The 21,335-nt window shown below is 41.9% G+C and overlaps 1 protein-coding gene across 3 annotated transcripts in view; it reads left to right on the top strand.

Moving 5' to 3' along the window:
- The window catches only part of MYH10 (myosin heavy chain 10), a 140,969-nt gene that overhangs the window by 67,311 nt on the left and 52,323 nt on the right, over positions 1-21,335 (top strand). For all 3 annotated transcript variants that reach the window (XM_090059402.1, XM_090059401.1, XM_090059403.1), the window contains 8 exons: positions 1,094-1,186; positions 6,325-6,388; positions 7,817-7,915; positions 10,604-10,747; positions 11,036-11,131; positions 16,113-16,231; positions 16,716-16,868; positions 17,391-17,564. In XM_090059402.1, coding sequence (XP_089915528.1) covers positions 1,094-1,186; positions 6,325-6,388; positions 7,817-7,915; positions 10,604-10,747; positions 11,036-11,131; positions 16,113-16,231; positions 16,716-16,868; positions 17,391-17,564 — 942 coding nt within the window. The remainder of the gene's footprint in view (positions 1-1,093; positions 1,187-6,324; positions 6,389-7,816; positions 7,916-10,603; positions 10,748-11,035; positions 11,132-16,112; positions 16,232-16,715; positions 16,869-17,390; positions 17,565-21,335) is intronic.

Raw genomic sequence — 21,335 nt, 5'->3', positions numbered from 1 at the left:
TCAGATTTGGAGCAAACTAATTGAGGTCAGTTCACAGAATGAGAGCTGGAGTTAGTTTTAAACAAACCTGAAACTATATTGTGACTTAAAAATAAAGTATCTAACCTTGAACACTAATCAGTGAGCTATAATAAATCATTGATGGTGTCCAGAGGTTAACAGGCCTCCCTTTTGTTACCTGTTCAGTCGAAGTTATTTGTCCATTTGGTGTAACTGAGAAATAATGATTGGAAAAAGCAGACTTTGGAACACCAAACTTTTAATTTTTGTAGTCACATTCCAGAGACACAATTCTACTTTCCTTGCCATCTTTTAGGGCAAGGAAACAGTATCACATTTTCCTACATACTTACAACCTACATGGGCTCATGAATGCAGCACAGACCTTGGCACACTGGCCAGAACTTCGAATGCACAGACATTGTAGAAGTCCTTCTGCAGTTTTACTAAGATGATTCTTCAAGTTGATTTTTGAACCCAGTCTTATGCTTCATGAAGCTTTTTTTTAAAAAGTCATAAACAAACAAACTTTATTATGTTGATTCGACTTTGGGAATCTGAAGACAGTTTTGCCATGCAGCATTAATCAACTGCCCTTCTGCTGTTTTGGTACACTACAAGTGTGTTGTCTATACCCAGCTACTGGACAGTACATGGTAAAATAGTTGTCCTGTGGGTACCTGGTTAGATATAGTAGATAAAAACTATTGAAGTTTCAGCATACTGGATAACCTCCCCTGATATCCAGAAATTAATTACTTCGACATTTTCTGCAAAATTAGTGAATGGTGTTTACTTTGGATTCTGTGCCTACTTCATTAGCCCTAAACTAGAATTCACCTTTCTATGATCAGTATATTAGCCCACTCATTTTCTGCCACTCTTATGTGCAGTAAACATAGCCTTCACCAATCCAGTGAAGAGTGTCAATGGATTTAGGAATGGGGGGGGAAAAAGACTATCTTCTTTTATGGTTTTTGTCATTGTTACTGCTGGGGTGAAATGTTCAGAAAGAAAGTGGAATCTGGGAAAGTATTAATATACAAATTGTATTAATATCAGTTTGCTTTTCTTTTTGTGTGGTTCTTTTTAGGGGGAGCTGGAACGTCAGCTTCTGCAGGCAAACCCTATCCTAGAATCCTTTGGGAATGCTAAGACTGTAAAAAATGACAACTCTTCCCGTTTTGTAAGTTCCCAAGTTTTGATGTTTCAAACACAGTTTCGCAGCAATACATGTTTATTGTCTTTTTTCATTAAGGAGCATTTACCTTACTGGCATTAGAAACTTTCCTTCATTCTCTTCCTCCTTGGATTCAATTTAAAGTGGCATATTAAAACTTTAAAGTTTTAGACTGTATAGAATATTGATATATCAGGGCTACTTAAAGATATCTTGGGGCAGCATTTCCCAACCTTTTGATTCCAGCGGCACACTTACTGGGCCTCTCCCATCCTGTGCGCGGCACACCAGCCGAGTGCAGAGCGGGAGTTGGGGTGAGGGGGTGGCAAGCAGCTGGGCTTAGGGGGGCAGCACTGCAGCTGAACATAGCGCGTGGATGCAGATCACTGGCTGGAGCCATACCTCTCCATCCGTGTGTCTGCAGCAGGCAGGGGGCGTGGCTCCAGCCCAAGCTTCCACGGCACACCGGTTGGGAAATGCTGTCTTGGAGTATAGACAGATGTAACAGTTGTATCAGTGTGAGCAAATGCAGATACAAGCAGTTGTAATGGAACTTTCTCTAGCACTATGCAACCATTCAAATATAGCAAAACCACTGCAACTTTAATTTTGCTTCATTCAGGGTCAAAGATAGGGTAAATTACAAGCAGTTAAACGATTCATTTGTCCTTACCCTTGGTGTCGTGTTAAGTGAACAGTTGCTTAAATAGCCAACCCCTATGTTCATCAGTACAAAATCTGACAGTTGTGCTCATAACACTAACCATTTTATATTAAACTTTCCCCTGAGAGCCTTTTTCACAATTTGGTTGTTACTCAATAGACCTGAACTCTGGTTTGTAACAAGAAAACCAATAATCATCTCGCCTTCACCATGCATCATAGACCTTCTAATTTAGGTTGCGAGGAGAGGAGAGAGAACTCCTGTTGACTTAACTCTTGTAACAACTAAGGTTAGAGTCCCTGGGTCTTCAAGGGACACAAGCAAAATAAATTGCACACATTTGTTGAATGTTGTATTTACTATTAGGTTGAATTAAGGTCACTTGAACTGACAGTTTGGAGAGCCGATTTCTTGTTTTGCCAAATGCATGGAGTACTCTGGCAGTCTGAGAATTTTTTTTATTTTTAAATCAGTGTATGCTCAACCACTGCTTCCTGTTAATGTAGATATTTCTATACCACTCTTACATTTTTTAAAAAAATAAGTAGGGATATTTCAAGATATGGATAGTTACTTTGAATTATTTTTTCTTACAATTGCCTAGATTTAAAGATACCTATGTTGTTGTAGTTTTAATATTACCACCCCAAACTGCAGTGCAGTTTTTAGTAGCTGCATTTTTGCTAAGGTAAACAACATTTTGCAGAGTGTCTTATGAAGTCAAGACATTGAAATTTTGTATTGAGTAACAATTAAGTTCAAACAACTTTTCATTGCCTCTGCAAAAGGTGTCAAATGTGCAGCCTGTAGAGCATACCCAGCCCACAGAGCTGCTCTGCCCAGCCTGACAGACTGGTAGGGGGAGAGGGCAGGATGTTCTTCCCCTCTATGCAGCATTGGTCAGACTGCAGTTGGAGTACTGCGTCCAGTTTTGGGCACCGTACTTTAAGAAGGATGTGGATAACCTCGAGAGGATCCAGAGAAGGGCCACTTGTATGGTTAAGAGTTTACAGGCCAAGCCCTGAGGAAAGACTGAGGGATCTGGACCTCTTCAACCGCCTCAGGAGAAGGCTGAGAGGTGATGTTGTGGCTGCCTACAAATTTATTAGGGGGCGCAGCAAGGAATCAGAGATGCTCTGTTCACCAGGGTGTCTCTTGGGGTAACAAGGAACAACGGTTGCAAACAGACAGAAAGCAGATTTAGGCAAGACTTCAGGAGAAACTTCTTCACGGTAAGGGTGGCCATAATTTGGAATGGGCTTCCAAGAGAGGTGGTATTCTCCCTTACCTTGGGGGTCTTTAAGAGAAGGCTGGATAGGCATCTGGCCGGGGTCATCGTATACTGGGAGACCATACTGCTACTCCATCAGTGAAAGCTGTAGAAGCTTAACACACCTAAAAATGAATCCCAGAGAAGCTTGACCAAATAAGTTTTGACGCTTCATATATGGCTAATTCTGTAAGAGCAATAAATTTCACTTGAACTTTATTAAGAAAGACATGTGTTGTTAAACCTGTATACTAAGGAAATCTGAGCTAGGCTTGCAGCCTTCCTTTCAAAAGATTTAAGATTTACTTGTGTTAACTAATGTCTTCTAATCCTGTTGATGTCTTTTTTTCTCCAATAGGGTTATTTTAATATTGTCGGTATAGCTTTGTTGTTTAAACAGCTTTTATTGAAATGAGTTATACATATCAAACAAATAGCACTAACTGAAACACTTTCAGACTTTAGTAACTGCTTCTCTTTATCCTTGGAGAAAGGTGTTCTTAGGTGAAGTCTTTAAGCCACTTTCATTATTGTTTCCTTTACAAGTACCCTTTGTTTGCCATGCAGTTCAGTAGGGGAAAACAAAACAAAAAGTTCTTTGTGGTAACAGGTGAAGATTAAAGTGGTTTTGAGTCTGTGTGAAACATAACTACCATAACAAAGATAAATACAAAATTCTAAATGACCAGGACTGTAAATCACTATAAAAATGTGATTTACAGAGTAGAAGGACATTAAATGAATGAAAGGACTAAGCTTGAAAATGTTGAGTAGGTTATATAATCTTAACGTTTTATAACTATGATGATGTTCTCCTAACGGTAATGTGCAAGTATGAAATTTAAGAACAACCCATTGCAGGCATGTTTTCTGTTGTGTGCCTAATGTCTCAAAGGTGCAAGGTTATACAGCATGCAACTTAGTTGTTTTTTCCCCCTCTTTCAGATGAAGATTTCTAGAGGTGTCAGACCGTCTAATGTCTGAGATCACTGGTATTAGAAATGTTCCATTGTAAACTCTGCTGGTGACACCACATTTGTATTTTGCTGCAACTAGACGACCTCCCAAGGTCCCTTTGAATCCTAACTTTCTGTCATTTAAGATGGCTTTTATTGAACAAGCAAGGCAAGGATGCTCATGATTCAAAAAGTGCCAATGGAAAGCAGGGGGAAAAAAGACAAGGCAATAGAGTCCTTGGCACTTTTTGAATCATGAGCATCCTCTCAGGATGTCATCTAGTCCAAAGCCCTGCTCAAAGCAAGACCATCCCCAACTAGATCATCCCAGCCAAGGCTTTGTTTAGCTAGGCCTTAAAAACCTCGAAGGATAGAGATTCCACAACCTCTCTGGGTAGCCTGTTCCAGTGCTTTACTACCCTCCTAGTGAGAGTTTTTTCTTAGAACTGAAAACTCAACAACTTACCCCTCAGGTCAGAAAGAGCTTGTCACCCCTGTTTCTCTTGGAAGCCCACGAGCAGTGCCAAGGGACAAGCCCTGCCTATTGGCTCCTGATAAGTGCATGCCAAATGTGACACTTTGAGCTATCCAGTGTCTTTGTCAAAGTGATAGTAGGACTAGAGAATCTCTTACTTCAAATACATGAATGAAGTTTAGCAACAGCAGAAGTTGCTGTCCTGCAACAGCTGTTTGGTAGTAATTATTCTCGAAATCACTCCAAACAGTCAAGTATCCATGTCACATAGCTCTGATGAAAGTCTTGAAATAGAATTACTGGGCAGTGAAACTTTCACATGATAAAGCTTATATCTACATCAGAGTTGAATACCAATGATTGCTCTAAATACTGAGACTGTAAAAATGACCAAACTCACATTTTTTATAGTGCCTATTAGCTTCTGACTAATGGGTACTATTTAAATAATTTAACTGAGGGCACAGTGGTTTATGTTTTTTTACGTTGGGTCACCGTAAATGATTCAAAGTTATGTGCAGACACCAAGTATTCTGAGACATGGGTCTTGCTGGTTCTTTAGGCATCCTTAACTGCAGTGCTCTTCACTCCCCACGTGCAGGTGTGTACAGTGCTGCAACTGACTGCTTAGTGAGAGAGAAAAGAATAGTGGTATGCTTGAAACTTCCTCTTCTCAGGATGACAGAAGGATGTATGGACTGGGAAAGTAATCAAGGCCCCTGTGGTGAGGGAGGGAGTGGGGCTGGGGTTGTGTGTGGGGCGAGGGCGGGCTGCCCGCTTGGAGCCAGAGGCAGCACCAAGCTCTTCCCAGTGGCTGGGCCGGGGCTGTGCTCGGGGCAGGCAGTGTCAGCGCTGGGAGGGGGACCATGCTGTTGCCCCTGCATAGCCCCTCTCTTAGGGCTGCTGCTGCCACCTCTACCTGCCCTGAGTGAAGCCCCAGCCCCTTCTCCACCAGGAAGAGCCCGGCACTGTCCCTGGCCCCAAGCAGGCAGCCCACCCTCGCCCTACACACAGATTTGGAGGGCATGTGCTCCAAATGTCTCTGCTAGGGGTGTGCACAGCGGCTGGGAGCTGCCCACACCCCCCGACTGAGCCGCTTGCTGCTCCATCCCATACCCCACCCTGGCTGGGCAGTGCCTACCCCTGCCCCAGCCCTACTTCCTTCCTCACTGCGGGGGCCTCAATCTGCCACCCCCCCCCCCCAACTTACCAGCCCGACACTGCTCTCCAAGCAGCCAGTCTGCACTCCTGGGTGTGCGCATGTATACAGCATTTATAGGCGACATTATCAGCCACATGGGAAAGTTACCACTTGCCACCTGTATGCTAGGATTTTACTTAAGCTGCTTGCTTGCTTTTTGTTTCTTCTGTTCCCCTTCTCTGCACCCCCCCAGTCTTTCCTAGTGGTTTTAATGTTGAAGCTGAAAGGAGGTAGACAAAGAATTTACTTCAGAAAAGTGTATTTCCAACTGGTCTCAACACACTTGTGTGCCTTTCATCTATCTGAAAACTTAAATGACATTGGAATCCACATGAACCTCGAATTACTTTTTACCAGAAAAAAATACTGTTTTATTTACAGTACATCTGATTTTATAATGGTTTAATGTTTTTAAAGGAATATAACTGTGCGTAAGTGGTATCTTGTTGCTTTGTAATCTATACCAAATGCATATTAATCATTTTAAGACTGAATTGTAACAAATTGCATTTTTAAGTAGGAATATGCTTTAATATAGATGATGGCAATTTCAGGAAACTAACCTGTTTCCTTTGCAGGGCAAGTTCATCAGAATTAATTTTGATGTTACTGGTTATATTGTTGGGGCCAACATTGAGACTTGTATCCTACTTCAGTAGTATGACATCAGAATGAATGCTTCCATTGACCTATAATGTATTTTTGTTGGAAAATAGGAAAATAACTTATCTTTTTTGTCAAGAAGTGCTACTCAGAACATCACAATTAATACCATATTTAATTGATTCTAAGATGACTTTGAATTTAAGATGATCCCCCCTTCCCCTTCAACAATTAGATTCTAGACCAGGAAAACTAAATTTTAGAATTTTCCATGTCTAAAGTCTAATTGTTGGTGAGTTGACTTAATTTTGTCTCAGAATTGAGTAAATATGGTACTTACTAAAAACTACTGGATTGTCTGACTATTCTAAGGATGCAGCATATATAAATGATTTCCTTATTCTGAAATGTAAATTCATGAAAAGGTACAACTTTAAACAACAGATGTGTCTTGCAGTTGAGTGTTCATTGCATATTCAATAATTCACTTGCAGACCCTAGTTGCTACTAAAGTTGCAGGTAGGGTGAGTTATATAGGCATCTTAAAAAACCAGTTATAGGCCTCACAAGAGGATCTCTGCTATAAAGCACAACAGCTTTCTTTTTGTTGATGAGCACCAAACAAACCTCTCTCTAACACTTTTGGGTATGTGTAGATGAAACAAGGGCCCTACATTGAAGCAGTGGGTTTTTAAAAACGCTGCTTCAATTTAGGGTCTTTTTTTTTTTTTTTTTTTTTTTTTTTTACCCCCCCCCCCCCCCCCCCCCCCCCCCCCCCCCCCCGTCATGCACACACCCTGCTGACTTACCTGCCTCTCTGGTGGTGGGGAGGGGAGGGCGAGCTGCTGGTGGGTGGAGTGGTCCCTGGGGTGGGGAGGGGCTAGTTCTTCCCTCTGCAGCAGTGGCAGGGCCCCCCCACAGGCACCTGCCCATGCGCACCCAGGTCTGGTGGTCCCAGGGGACACCGCAGCTGCGGAGGGAAGCACTGGGCCCCCGCACAGTTCGGGCAGGCAGGCTCGGGGGGGGGCAGGAAATCAGGCACACTGCTTTTCTTGGGCAGAATCTGCTTTCCCAGACTGCTGCCAGGCTGCCTGCAGGGCTTCCTGCAGAGCCACAGATCTGCACAGAGCTCGGTGCTTCGCTCCATGGCTGTAGGGGTAGCAAACTAAAATTCCTCGGAGGAGTTTTAGTTTGCTGCACCCCAAGTCATTTAAGGTGCATTACACCACCAAATTTTCTATAGCGGATGGAATTTAATGAGCAATACGCTGCTGAGGCATGCAAACACCGACACCATTAAAGCAGTGCAAAAGCATTTAGCCCACTTTAAAGTATTGTGCACACACGCCCCTTGTTTCATCTACACACCACCGTTGCTATTAAATTACATCATTTATTTTGAGGCATAGGTTTTGAATCTGTCATATAAAGGTGTGAAGTACAAGTTCCTTAACTGCATGTGATCAGACTTGTTGGAAAAATCTCGTGCTGTTCGTCAGGCCAAAGATGAAAGAACATTTCATATCTTCTATCAGCTGCTAGCAGGGGCAGGAGAACACCTGAAGTGTAAGTCACAAACCCCATTTTGTAACTTCACTGTGCAAACTCTAAAGCTAGTAAGTTCAGAAAGAACTGAGTGAAGTATGAACTGTGTTATGGGCTTGAAAAAATAAAGGTCTGATGGAGTGAAAAAAGGACAGCTGTTTTCACTCATTCATTTATTCACTTACTCATTTTATTCATTTGATCATTCATTCATTGTTATACTGCAAGAGATCTATTGTTCAGATAATTTGTTGCATGTCCAGAGTATTTTCCATTCAACTTGCACATCACAAGTTCTGGACCAGTGCAGGCTATATAAGGCTTTGTGGCTCATTCAGTCAGTCCACTAACTCCTAGCCAGGAACTGAAACTAAAGTGTCTGCAGGTGGCCAGTGACAAAGCATATTGGTAGCAACAGCCAGATGCATACTGGGCAGAATTCCAAGCCATTGGTCAAAACTCAATGAAAGGCCAAGGAAAAACATTTTAGTGTGGTACTTATTCCAAGAGTTGTTATCGGCTGCTGTTGACAGTGAATCCTCTCTCTTCCTCTGTTTAATTGATGTAGTTTTCACATACTACCTAAACATTCACACTAACTTTCCAGAGGAGTGGTTATGGTGAATAACTCCATCCCTTATTAACTAAGAATTACCATTGCATGGTATAATAACTAGGGCTGTGCAAAGCTTCAGTCACTGATTCAATTCAGCCCAATTTGGCAGCCAGATCTCCGAATCGAATCAGGAGACCGTTTAAGCTCTCCAGATCAAATCAGAACCCTCCAAATCGATTCAGAGAGATTCAGTGATTTGGATATAGACACGGCTTTAAATGTTCTTTCTACATACCTCAAGACCAGGTGGCTCATGAATGCTGAGATGCTGGGGCAGATGGAGCATCCCACAGAAGGGGGTCCCCAACGCGCTTGGCGGCGGACCCGGAAGCAGGCCAGAATCACTCCTGGTCCACTTCCAGGTCCACCGCAGAGCATGTGGGGAAGCCTCCCACGCTCCTGTGGGATACTCCATCCACCCCAGCATCTCAGCATTCATGAGCCACACCTGGTACCTTGAAGTATGTAGGAAAACCATTTAAAACTGTCTATGGCCAAATCGCTGATGCTCCGAATCAGCACTGAAACTTCAGATTTGGATTCAGCCAAATAGAATAACTGTCCCTCAATTCAGCCCGGATCTGAATTGAACATGGCCCATTTCATACACCCCTAATAATAACTGCTTTGAAGATGTACTGCTTTTGAGCAGTGGCTGATCTTGGCATTTTAAATCAGTCAAGATTAACATAAAAGTGGGTCAATATTTTTAGTTGTGTGTGCAGACTAGCATCTACTAGAGCATTTATCCACACATGAAGGTTCTTTTTAGATTCAGTTTGCTTACAGTTTTAAAGCATAAGCTGATCAGGTGCAGCTGATCCACTTCATTGGGCAACGTGCACAACACCAGTCGTCTCACTCATTGATCCTGTAGGACAGTAGGTGACATTCCCCATTTGCAGAGATGAATCTTTGTGGAATGCCTCTGTTAGTGGAGAAAGCCACGGTTTCCTGGCTTACAGAGATGTGTCCTAGTGATTTGCTGGGAGAAAAGTCAGTCAGGCATTCCCAGGGTTTGCAATTTTGGGGCCCTCAAACCCTGGGCACACCTGCCAGAGGCAGCTGGTGAGAAGGAGTAGCCAAGGACTGCCAAAGCTCTTGTGCCATAAAGTTAACAAGTATTTACTGCAATAAGGCAGCAGAAGCTATCACAGCCACCAATTTGGGCATTTTATGGTACAGCAAATTGTATAGATGTCTATTTGCTCTCCCTTTGTGCCACCCCAAAGGTTGTTCTCGTGGCATAAAGGCAATATTTATTTATACCCTCAGAGATTCACACATATTTGGAAATGCACTTTTGAAAACCTGATTTTTTTCCCCTTAATGTTAGAGAAGCCAGTGGTTTAGAACATCAAGGTGATCATTAACACTTAGAAAATACTAACATTTTAATTTAGTTTTTACTTGGATGGCCATCACACATGGGTAGAAGGAACATGCATGTTAAGGCCTTCTTTAGAGGATCTTAATAATAATGCAGTTAACACATAGACAGGAAAGCATGTAGTTATCCAGCGCAAAGACCTAATCCAGGTAGTTATAAATCCAGTTGGAAGTAGCTGCATCTTTTTAATATTAAAAAGATAGTGAAGTTGGCTACATATCTTGGAACTCTTATCTTATGTCTAGAAAAATTTTCAACCCTTTTGGACTCAAGTCATGTCTCGTTAGAACTCTCAAAATTGGCAGCTCTTAGTTTGCTCTTATTTTTCAACACACAAAAAATAGAGGAATTCTTCTGTTGCAGAGAACTCTTAAAGACCACAAGAAGCCAGTATATTTCCAACAGTGGTTTTTCTACCTGAAATCTCTGGGTGTATCCTTTGAATCATGATTATACACCTTTTGTGTAGCACTCTGCAGCACCCTTAAAGTTCTCTCGGCACCCTGATTTGAGAATCATTGGTCTAGAGTTAGAAAAAAATGAACTGCTGAGTTGGTATAATGGCCTATAATCATCTTATTTAAATGCCGATTCATTAACTGAATAAAATGGTATTCTATTTTTTTGTAAAGAAAACTAAACTAAATGAAAAATAAACATGTGCAAAGCTTTTATCTTGGATTTAATTTTTCCACCGCTACAGCTGACTTGCTGCTTGAAGGATTTAACAATTACAGATTTTTATCCAATGGCTACATCCCCATTCCTGGGCAGCAAGACAAAGATAACTTTCAGGAGACTATGGAAGCCATGCACATAATGGGCTTTTCCCATGAAGAGATCTTATGTAAGTTATTAAGCTCTTGTGATTTCCAGAAGCCACTTGGTTTTTGCTTTTTGTGAAGGTATCTATAAACCAAATGAAAAGTGTTGACAGACTTAGCTGATCTAGCTTGAATGCATCAAGAGTCTATGGTAAACATTTCTTTACCTTTTGCCTTATTTTAATTCTTTTTTTTTTTTTCCTGAGCTTATATGCATGCTGAAAATATGGGTGGGAAGTATGTATATGAGAGTGTTTGGTTAAGATGACCCTTATTCTGTCAACTGCTGTGTTGTTTGTCTTTTGACACAGCAATGCTGAAAGTGGTGTCCTCAGTACTGCAATTTGGTAATATTTCCTTCAAGAAGGAGAGGAATACTGATCAGGCTTCTATGCCAGAAAATACAGGTAAATTGGCCGTATTTAAGGGCCTCTTATGTGTTGTATGACAGGTTGTTATTTTTATGACTAAAATGTATTCATCATGCATCAGAGTACAAGTACAATTTTCTGAGCTTCTGTAAAGTTCACTGCCAGGGAGAGGTCTTGAATATAACAGTATAAGGAAGCTCTTAAAACTCTATTATTCTCTGCTGTCATCTTCATTTGTACAGAAATTAAAACTCTGTCAGCAGACACCGAAAGTTTTACATTCCTTCTAAATTCTGAGCAAGTATTGTACTTGTAGCTTCATTAATTGCTTATCAGCAAAGGCTTAAACAACAGGAGAAAAGTGTGCATTTGAATTGCTTTATTTACTTTGACTCTTGACATTGGTTATGTTGCCAGATGTCAGAATCCTGAATCTATACAGAATTTCCTTTGTGACATGTCTGAAATTAAACACTGTATTTAGAATATCTGATTTCTGAAATGGCAGGGCAGTGTGACCTAGCATTTATTGTATCAGTGAATGCTTTAAAGGTTAGTTAGTTTAGTATTGGAAGGGCTGCTTAATTATGGAGACTAGTCCCTCAGGATGTTTCAGTCTAGTACTGGGGTTCTAGCCTTCTAAATCCTGTTGTAGAAGGCTTCATCTGAAAGTAATTTAAAACTCACCTAAACTTCAGTGAATTTTGGTTGTTTTCATGTCCAAAGATAGCGTTGGAATCTTTTTTTTTCCCCTTCCCTTTTCTTTAAATGAATAAATAAAACATTAAACTAAGCTGTTTAGACACTCTAAACAGCTGTGACTACAAGCTCTCAGTACAAGCTCTCTTACTGGCCCCTTGTGTTAGGAAAGGCTGGATTTCAGTGGAACTGTATTTAGTTAGTCACTCTATGCTCCATATTAATGATGTCATGAGTTAATAATTATCTTTTGTAATTAAGATTTCAAAACTTGATTTATAAAGCAAATAATTTTTGTATTTAAAATAATTTTAAGTCAGATGTTTGGCATGTATCTTTCCACAGTATCCAAATAAAAAATATTTCAATGCAGACACGAGAACAAAGTTGTTCTTATGTTTCTGGGTTTAAATTATAAACCGTTATGATTTGTGACAGTACCTTCTATATAAATTCCTATCAGGTTGAAAAAGTCTAGCTAAACACAATTAAACAGGCACCAAAAACCTCCTATAAATGGACACAACATAGTATTACGTAATTGTCTTTAAACAGAGCTGTTCCTTGGGGTCCCTGCAGACAGTGCTGTACAGGCCCCACCAAGGGTGCCACCACTACACACAGCTGCCATGTGCCACCAGCTTTGCACTCTAGCCACTTGCCAATCCCCCTGCCTACACAGGCTTTTATGCCCCGGGCCCCGCACACACCTAGGGATGGCTCTGCCCTTAAAGATGCACTTATTTCTCTCTACCCCCTTGATTATTTCACAGATTAATCCAGGCACATTGCAATTTTAGTTCATCGGAGAGATACTTCAGGGGTAATATTCCAAATCTGAAAGAGCAGAATTTTGTTTTTAAGCAAACAGGAAGCTTTTCCATTTGGATAGGAAGCAGAAATAATTTCCAGACTCTCTGCATGTGCAGGTAAAGACATGACTGGATCTAATGCATGATCCACACAATTGCACTTCCTGCCATGGCACACATGAATAGCAGGAGATATGATTGTGGGATTACACATTGAATCCAATTACACCTTATTGCCAGTTTAAGGGGAGCCCAATCCTGGGCTTTCCCTGCATCAGCAAAGAGCAGGCACCCATGGCTGGGAGCCCCCTTTGAGGGCACAGCTGGGACTGAGAATCCCTGCAGCTGATGGGTTCTGGGTCCTGGCTATGCCTCACACAGAGCTCTGTCAGCTGCAGGGTGCCTCATTCCTGTCTACAGGTGAAGCACTAGCATTCCCAAGAACCCCATGAGAGCCCAGGGGTTTCATGCAGCACCGAACCTTGCGGATTATGGTAGCCACGTTTCCTAGGCCTCGGGGGTTTCATGCTAGGCATGGTACATCCCTGTCTGTCAGCACTCAGGCTCTCAGCTGCGGAGGAGACCCTATTACATGTGCAAATTAAAGCTCAGTTGCAACCATCTGAAAAATTAGTACACATTTTTGACCGTCTGTAAACTTAGTACACATTGGCTAACTTTTTAGCTGATTGGAGCTTTTTATCGTGTAATAGCTACTTTGCAGGTGTAGCTGATCTCAAGGTAAATGCACAATTACACAATTAATTGTACAGTACTTGTAACACACAGAGGGAGCCATAAAGCCACAGATGTCTTAGGTTAAGTCAGAGGTAAGAGAGAGACCCAGATTTTATACTTGCATCCCTCTGAGATGGCTATAGACCAGACAGAACCAAAAACTCCCTCCTGTGGAGGCTAGCTCTCTGGCCAGCCAAGAGGGAAAGCAACTTGGAAACATGGAAAACAGGCAAGAGGGAGCCTGACTGACTGGCTCAGGAAGGTGCATACTGGTCTGACAAGGGGGACTGAGCCCTTGTCTCTGCGATGTGTGTATTTTTTGCATTACATTGGGCAAACTACCTAAATGGTACCAGTTGCAGAAAGCAGGCTTCATCATGTCATACTGTACACAAGAAGGAGGGCTCTCCCCATTGGCTGAAATAGATGCCCAGACTGGACTTTTTGGAAAACCTTCCAATGGCAGTCCTCATTACAGGAACAATTTGTTGGAAGATATTACCCAGAATCCTTAACAGGGAAGAGTGTGTGTCTGGGGAGGAAGAGAGAGCCTGATGGATTACTAGTAGCAAACCTCAAGGTCCCTGACTTTCCATGATGGAGATAAACCCACATGTGTACATGATTCAGCCTTTTCCAGTACTCTGTGGCTAGTCTACCTTGCTGCATGGGATACCAGCTAACTCTTGTTCACTGTCCCACTTTCTTCTGCAATACGACTTGCTGCAACACCCAGTTTATACCAGAGGGTGGAGTTGGGCATGCTAAGGATTGGTGTTTCATTTTTGGAATGCTCTGTGCAGTGTAAACAAGTCATCCCCCTTAGCCCCAACCCCCTAGCTTGCACTGCTGCAACTCCATGAAGCTAGGTCATTTCCCTATTACTAAAATGTAAGTCATGGCATTACTCTGGATTATAACTACATGACTTCAGCTATAAGTCAGTGTCCATGATGCATTTGGTTAAAATTCATAAACATCCTTAGGAGCAAGAGCCAGAACTCAGAGCTCCCAATCTTCAAGGGCAGGCCAGGACCCTCTTCCTTGGGCTGCTTCTCTGCATGCATTTCTTCTGGCCCCATAACTCTAGCTGTTGGCTGCCCAGTGCCAGCTTCAAGAGAAAGAGGGTGGGAGATGCTATGCCCCAGCTATGGACACTTGTGAGGAGACGTAAGTCCAATGTGCTGGAGGCATAGGAGGCATAAGTCCAAGCACCTTGAAGCTGGTTGGGGGTGGGGAGCTCAGAGAGAGAGGGTGTCTGGAGCAAGTGCTTTAACTGTTAGTGATCCTCTTCATGCATAAACAGCCTATGTTGTCAGAGGGGGAGAGGATTCTAAGCAGCTGGACATTTTATTTAGCACGAGTTTGAATTTTCCATTAAATTGGATGGAAAGTCTCCTGCTTCCTGCATAGAGGTCTGTTTCCAGAGGCATTTAACTACCATGGACAGGAGAGCTGTGCACTCTGCAGGGTTAAATGAGGTTAGCCTCAGGGGTGAGAGAGAAATTGTGTACTTGCACTCAATAATAGGATAAGAAAACTATGCCTCTTACATGAGCAAAATAAGATGCCTCTCCAAATTCTGGTAATCAGCACTAGAACTTTGTTAGCAGTATAACCAGTATATGGAACCTGGAGCTTTGAAGGTAGATTACAGTATGTTCAATACTAGTAAAATGCAGGTGGTAATTTATATGTACTAACTTTCTAACACCTGTTCCAGAACAAGCAGTTTCCTACTTTGTAGAAGAGAAAATCAGTTGTTTTGTTAAATATCATATTGGAAAAAATAAAGAGAGGCTGTTGTTGTTATCATTATCATACTAGATATTTTCCTGAGGAGGCTTGGGAAACCTGAGAAAAATACTTAGCTCTAAACCTAAGAATATCTTAACCTCAAAAATGAATCTGATAGTCAAGTCCAAATGCCTATGTTATTAATAGTAAATTCAATTAGGAAAGAATATGCATATAGAAGGAAAGAGTAAAAAATAGTAGAGGTGTTGCCAAACCAGAAAAAGTCCATAGCCTATTTACTTAATAGTCTGCCTTTCATATTGTCCTGTATCAGATACTTTAAACCAGGGGTGTCAAACTTGCATGTCCTTATGGACCACATCCAGATCAGTGGCAGCAGTGCCACATAGGTTATTAATACAGCCATTTAGTCACCTGCCACTGCTGAAATGTATACCCAACAGAGCTTTGTACCTAGGATTTTGGTGGTGGTGGTGGTAGGCACTGCCCCTGCTAGCCATGCCCCCAAGTTCCAGCCCCTCCAGGAGCCCCACAGATGGAAAAATGTTCTGCATGGTGTGGTGCAGCATAGTCATAAATATCCATAGCAATCCATTGACATACTTGCTGCACTGAAACGCAGCAGTGCATTATAGGAAGCCTTAGTAGTATTGAGCCTGTCACTTGCTAAAATGTGAGGCTCCTACCCATTTTCTTAAGCTAGTAACATCTGGCATTCTATAACAAAAGACAAATGAATTGTAATGGAAAGCTAGGGGTCTGTGTCTATACACAGGCTCCTTACAGCTTATAGCTTAATTATAAGCTATAATTTAACAACAATCAGCCTTGTATATAATAAGACTAATTTTGAGTTTTTAATAAAAATTACTAAGCCAGTCACAAGTTCAAGAGCCGTTTGCCTTAATATTCTAACTAGTTGCTGTGGCAATTTGAATATTCAAGTATCTTAGCATTTTCTTTTCTTCTTTTTCTTGTTTCTGTTTGTTTTTGGGTTTTTTTAACTTCAGTTGCACAGAAACTCTGCCACCTCCTGGGAATGAATGTAATGGAGTTTACCAGGGCTATACTTACACCGCGCATTAAAGTTGGCAGAGACTATGTTCAGAAAGCCCAAACTAAAGAACAAGTAAGTTGTGAGACTTGTAGCTTTACTTTATTTCTATACACTACATTTCATTTAAATTCACTGAAAGCTGCTTAAAGTTAGTCATGATCATTCTAGTTCCTCTTTAAACAAATTATTGTATTAAATAGTTTTATTTGGCAAAACCAAAGAATGTATAGAATACAAGAAAAATCTTTTACCTCCTGCTGGTCTCGATTCTCATACAATTGTAAGTATCACATTTTCAGAACACCTAATATGTTGCTTAAAAATTAATTTGTTTTCATTGCTAACCAAATGAAAATCTGTACTGTTTGTTTTCTTAGTTCGGTGGAATTGACTATATTACACTTCTAAGTTCTTTTGAGCAGTTATTTGTGAAAACGTATCTGTTATTTTGATGTTTAGTACGACTTTAAAATCTTGAATATATGTTTATTATAATATGATTTATTCCAAAATATTCTTATTTATTATAATAAGTGTAATATATTTTGACTTCCAGGCAGATTTTGCAGTGGAAGCCTTGGCAAAAGCCACCTATGAACGTCTCTTCCGCTGGCTTGTTCACCGAATTAATAAAGCTCTGGATAGGACCAAACGACAGGGAGCATCTTTTATTGGCATTCTGGATATTGCTGGATTTGAGATCTTTGAGGTATATCATAAAGCAAACTATTAGGAAATAATGCATATCTTTACAAACTAGTTTCCCTGTAAAGCACTTGCGATAATTTCTGATTTGACTGACAGCAGTAAAATGATTACTTGCAAGATGCAACAAAGACTTCATGAAGTATTTAATTAGTTTTAGGAAATGTAAAGGTTGTGGCTACTCTAGCTTATGATGGCAAAAACTGAGAAGCCACAATTTCTATTCTTGAAGTGTATCTACCCATGAATAACCATCTATTTTTTGGTAGCAGGTCTTGGCCAGGGGTGGGGGGGGTTGTTCCTGTTGCATAGCAGTCTTCTGTCCACTACAGGTGATGGTGGTAACAGTATTTTGCCAGTGATTTGAACTATTACTGAATAATTTTACGCCTGGCAAACTTCTTATAAAATTAAAGGCAACTATAATAGAATGAGATCTTTACTCTGTGAACATTTCTTTCAATGTATGTAATGATGATAAACCCTGCTATTGAATTATTTGACTCATTCACTAAATATTTTGTAGCTGAACTCTTTTGAGCAACTCTGTATCAACTATACCAATGAGAAGTTGCAGCAATTGTTCAACCACACCATGTTCATCCTGGAACAGGAAGAGTACCAGCGAGAGGGTATAGAATGGAACTTCATTGATTTTGGACTGGATCTGCAGCCTTGCATTGATTTAATAGAAAGGCCTGTAAGTTTTGTTTGGGTTGTGCCTTTTGTGTGTGTACTTTTCTTTCTTTTTTCCTTGTCTTCTCCAGGCCAGTTATGGATCCTCTTTAAGTTGTCCTGTCAAGTAAATTAATTCAAACATCCAGTCACTGATAATAAACTATTAAGTAGTAGAATTTGGTTTCTCAACTTTGCTCACTGACATAATCCTATTTGTATGTGAGGACATGATGCATGTTGCTAGGAGACATAAAGTTAAATACTTTCACCTAGTATCTTTTAAATTACTAACCTAGCCTTTTTTGCTTTCATCTTCAAGCTAAGCTATGCCTAAATATTTTAGAATGTTTAATATGTTTGATTTAGGGTGAAGTCCAAACTCAAACGTCTGTATGCACAAAACTCCCCTTAACTTATGTGGGTCCAGGTTTTCCCCAGAAATTTTCCTTGTGTAGGAGTGAGCTTTTAGGAGGCCAGTTTCTCAGGTTTGTTTTCATTGTACCTGGCTAAATGATTCTAGTGGTTGCTCAGTATGTGAGGGTAGAGTATTGCTCCAATCTGTTTGCAAAAGGCATTAGAAGCAGTTTAAGTCCAGGATGCCCACCAATACTGAGAGATTTTTTTTTACCTCATCCTTCCCTTCCATTTTCCCTTTCTCCAACAGAGCCAGGACCCACAGTTTATCCTAAACTTCTGTATAGAATGACAATAGTCTAATGAATTATTAAGCTGTTGTAACATAATCTTATTTTGTGTTGGAACTCTCTAAAATATAGTTAAAAGCAACATAGACCAGAGACTCAGGGCAGTGTTACAGGTTACCTTTTAAACTGTTGTAAAGATGCTTACAATGGGAGCATTCTCCCATTAAAGTATGTTAATTCATGTTAAGTACCCTATAACCCAGAGGTTCCCAACATTTATGTGCCCAAGGGCACATTGGAATTTAAAAGAAAAAGTAACGGGCACTGAATTATAACAGCATTTTTTGTTGGAATAGTGATTTTTTACTGCTTGTGAAAATGCATGTGGGCACCTGACTAAACCTCAGGAGACACCACAGTATCTGTGGGCACCACGTTGGGAACAGCTGCTTTAACCATTTTACTTATGCCACTTCTGGTGGGAGGTATCTTTTGATCCATTTTATGTAAGTCATTCCTGGGTATTGCCATTCCTGGGTATTGCTAGTCTCCTGCAATAAGATAAACTGTTCCATTTTTGTTCCTGCAACATCCTAGCATGTACCAATCCCAGGCCTTTCCACTCCTTTGTTCCATACTTTAGTTGATCTAATAAAATATATAGGATTTACCCAAAGAACCTTGTCAGCCTTTGTTCCACAGGCAAACTTTCAACCCTCCTGAACTCTATTGCCAAAGCGGGTGGTGATGGCCCCAAGCCAAACCCCCTCTTGCCCCGAGTGGATGCAGCTGCAGCATACCCTGACCACTCTGAGCATGCAGGTGCAGCTCACCAGTTTGCTGCTTCCTTTAGCACCCCCATGCAAACAATAGCAATCCTACTACCTGTTAGAGGTGTGCAGAGTGGACCCTATCTGATTCAGATTTGGCCTGAACTGGGGACAGTGATTTGATTTGTTGACTCGGATCACTGTCTCTGATTTGATTTGGCCGAATCTGAAGATTCGATGCCGATTCAGAGAATCAACGATTCAGACATAGACACAGCTTTAAATGTTTCTTCTGCGTACCTTGAAGTACCAGGCGCAGCTCATGAATACTGTGATGCTGGGGCGGATGGCACATCCCACAGGAGCATGGAGGGTCTCCCACGTGCTCAGCGGTGAAGCTGGAATTGCATCCAGTTCACTTCCAGGTCGGCAAAGGAGCATGTGGCGGGGGGCGGGCCCTGCACCAGCCTGGCTTGGCAATCAGCCATGGGGGGACCCCAGGTGCCCCCTCACCCCTGGACACAGGAGGCACCAGTTGCCAAGCTCGGGGGCATAGGGGGGCCCCCTGGCAGACCCAGAAGTGCTTGTGGTCCACTTCCGGGTCAGCTGCCAAGCGCACTGGGGAGCCCCCCGCGCTGCTGCAGGATGCTCCATTAGCCATGAATGGCACGTGTCCCCAGTGGCTGGGGGGCATGGTGGCAGCAGTAAGCAGGGGAGCTCCCAGAGACGCCAGGGGGGCGGGGAGTGGTGAGCGCCAATTAAGGGTCAGCAACCAGCCACCAGCAATGGTGGTCAACAAGAATTGCGAATCCCCCACAAGTGCCACGAACTATGTCAGTGACACCTTTCTGCAGGGGGTGCACCGCCATGCTTGGGGTGCACGTGCACCCGCATGCACCCCTACGTGTCACTCCTGCCATTTGCCCCAGCATTCACGAGCTGCCTGGTACCTTAAGGTATGTAGAAAAAACATTTAAATCTCTGTCTATCTCCGAATCAATTCGGAGGGTTCCAATTTGATTCAGAAAGATTTAAAAGGTCCTCAGTTTGATTCAGATTCAGAGATTTGGCCGCTGAATTAGGCCGAATCTCTGCTGAATCGAATCGGAGACTGAAGTTTTGCATGGCCCTACTACCTATCTCCATTAAAAATATAGACCAGAGAATGGAAACCACCGGGTAGGCTGCAAACTGGTTCTCAGCTCTATCTCAGCGTGTCATGCACGCAGTAAGCCTGCTAAGTCTCGGCTCTGTCCTGGTGTGAGTAATACCCCAGCCCTCCCCACCACTACCAACCTCCACTCCCCCATCTTAATTCAGTAAAACACATGCAAGATTTTGGTCCTTAACCCTCCTTTCTCTTTACTTCTCCCCCCTGTCCATTTACTTCAAATGTGTTTTGGTCCTGCCCCTACCACCTCCTGGCTGCAAAGTGAGGGAAGCCACAGTCACCATGGTGGTTTTTCCACATCTGAGCTACATGTCACCCTCTCCTCTCCCAGGAAAAGTCCTGGCTCTTGTCCATGCTCCCGCTCACCAGGCCTTCTAATGGAAAGTCAGTTGTGCAGTCTGAGATGGCATTAAACCTTAACCCACGGCTGCTCTGAAATTGTTCTTACCTTTATGACTTATAACGTTCTACGGTTTTTAAGTGTTTTAAAGGTAACCTGCAACAGCACCCTGAGAAATTCTTTAGTCATAACCTGGCACTGCATGCTTGCATGCCAACAGTCCATACAAACAGGGATTGGTGACAACTTCCTGTGACCAGCATTTCAAGCTCTAAGTCAGTCTTCTCATAGCTTTTTACATTTGAGCTATTTTGCTTTTACTGGGGCTTTATATTCAGCCATTTGTATTCTAAAGTAAACTTTACACTTCTTAAAAATGGCCGGTCTATTTTTACCAATAGCATCAAGGTCCAATAAACCTTTTTTTTTTTTCTCTTTCTTTCTTTTTAAGATTATCAAGGGGAAATCTTATTTCAGTTATCACTTTGGAGGGCTTTGCCTCTTTGGAAGCAACAACTTTTATTCTGCTAAAAAACCTGAGGGGAGAACTGTGGATGTTTTCAGTATCTGGATGTTTAGCATGAATGTTCAAAAAATTCTCAAGAAATTAAGAGCCAGCTGTTGTTTTCTCCTTAATATTCCTGTAAATTAAGTTGTATGGTTACACAATGGCATACAATTGCCTCATACAGCCATACAGGGGCGACGCATGTGCACCCCTTCAGCATGGCAGTGCACCCCCTACAAAAAGGCGCTGCTGAAACTGTCGGTGGCACCTGTGGGTGGTTGCCGCTTGCCCTTCCCCACTGGCCGCTGCCGACGCTGTTGGGCAGTTGCTGACCCTTGGTCAGTGCTCCTCACCCCCCAG

This window comes from Crocodylus siamensis, chromosome 8, assembly GCF_052110815.1.
Source record: "Crocodylus siamensis isolate JL-2025a chromosome 8, ASM5211081v1, whole genome shotgun sequence".
Taxonomy (NCBI): domain Eukaryota; kingdom Metazoa; phylum Chordata; order Crocodylia; family Crocodylidae; genus Crocodylus; species Crocodylus siamensis.
The sequence above is the reverse complement of the archived record's forward strand: the minus strand, read 5'-3'. Positions and strand labels throughout refer to the sequence as shown.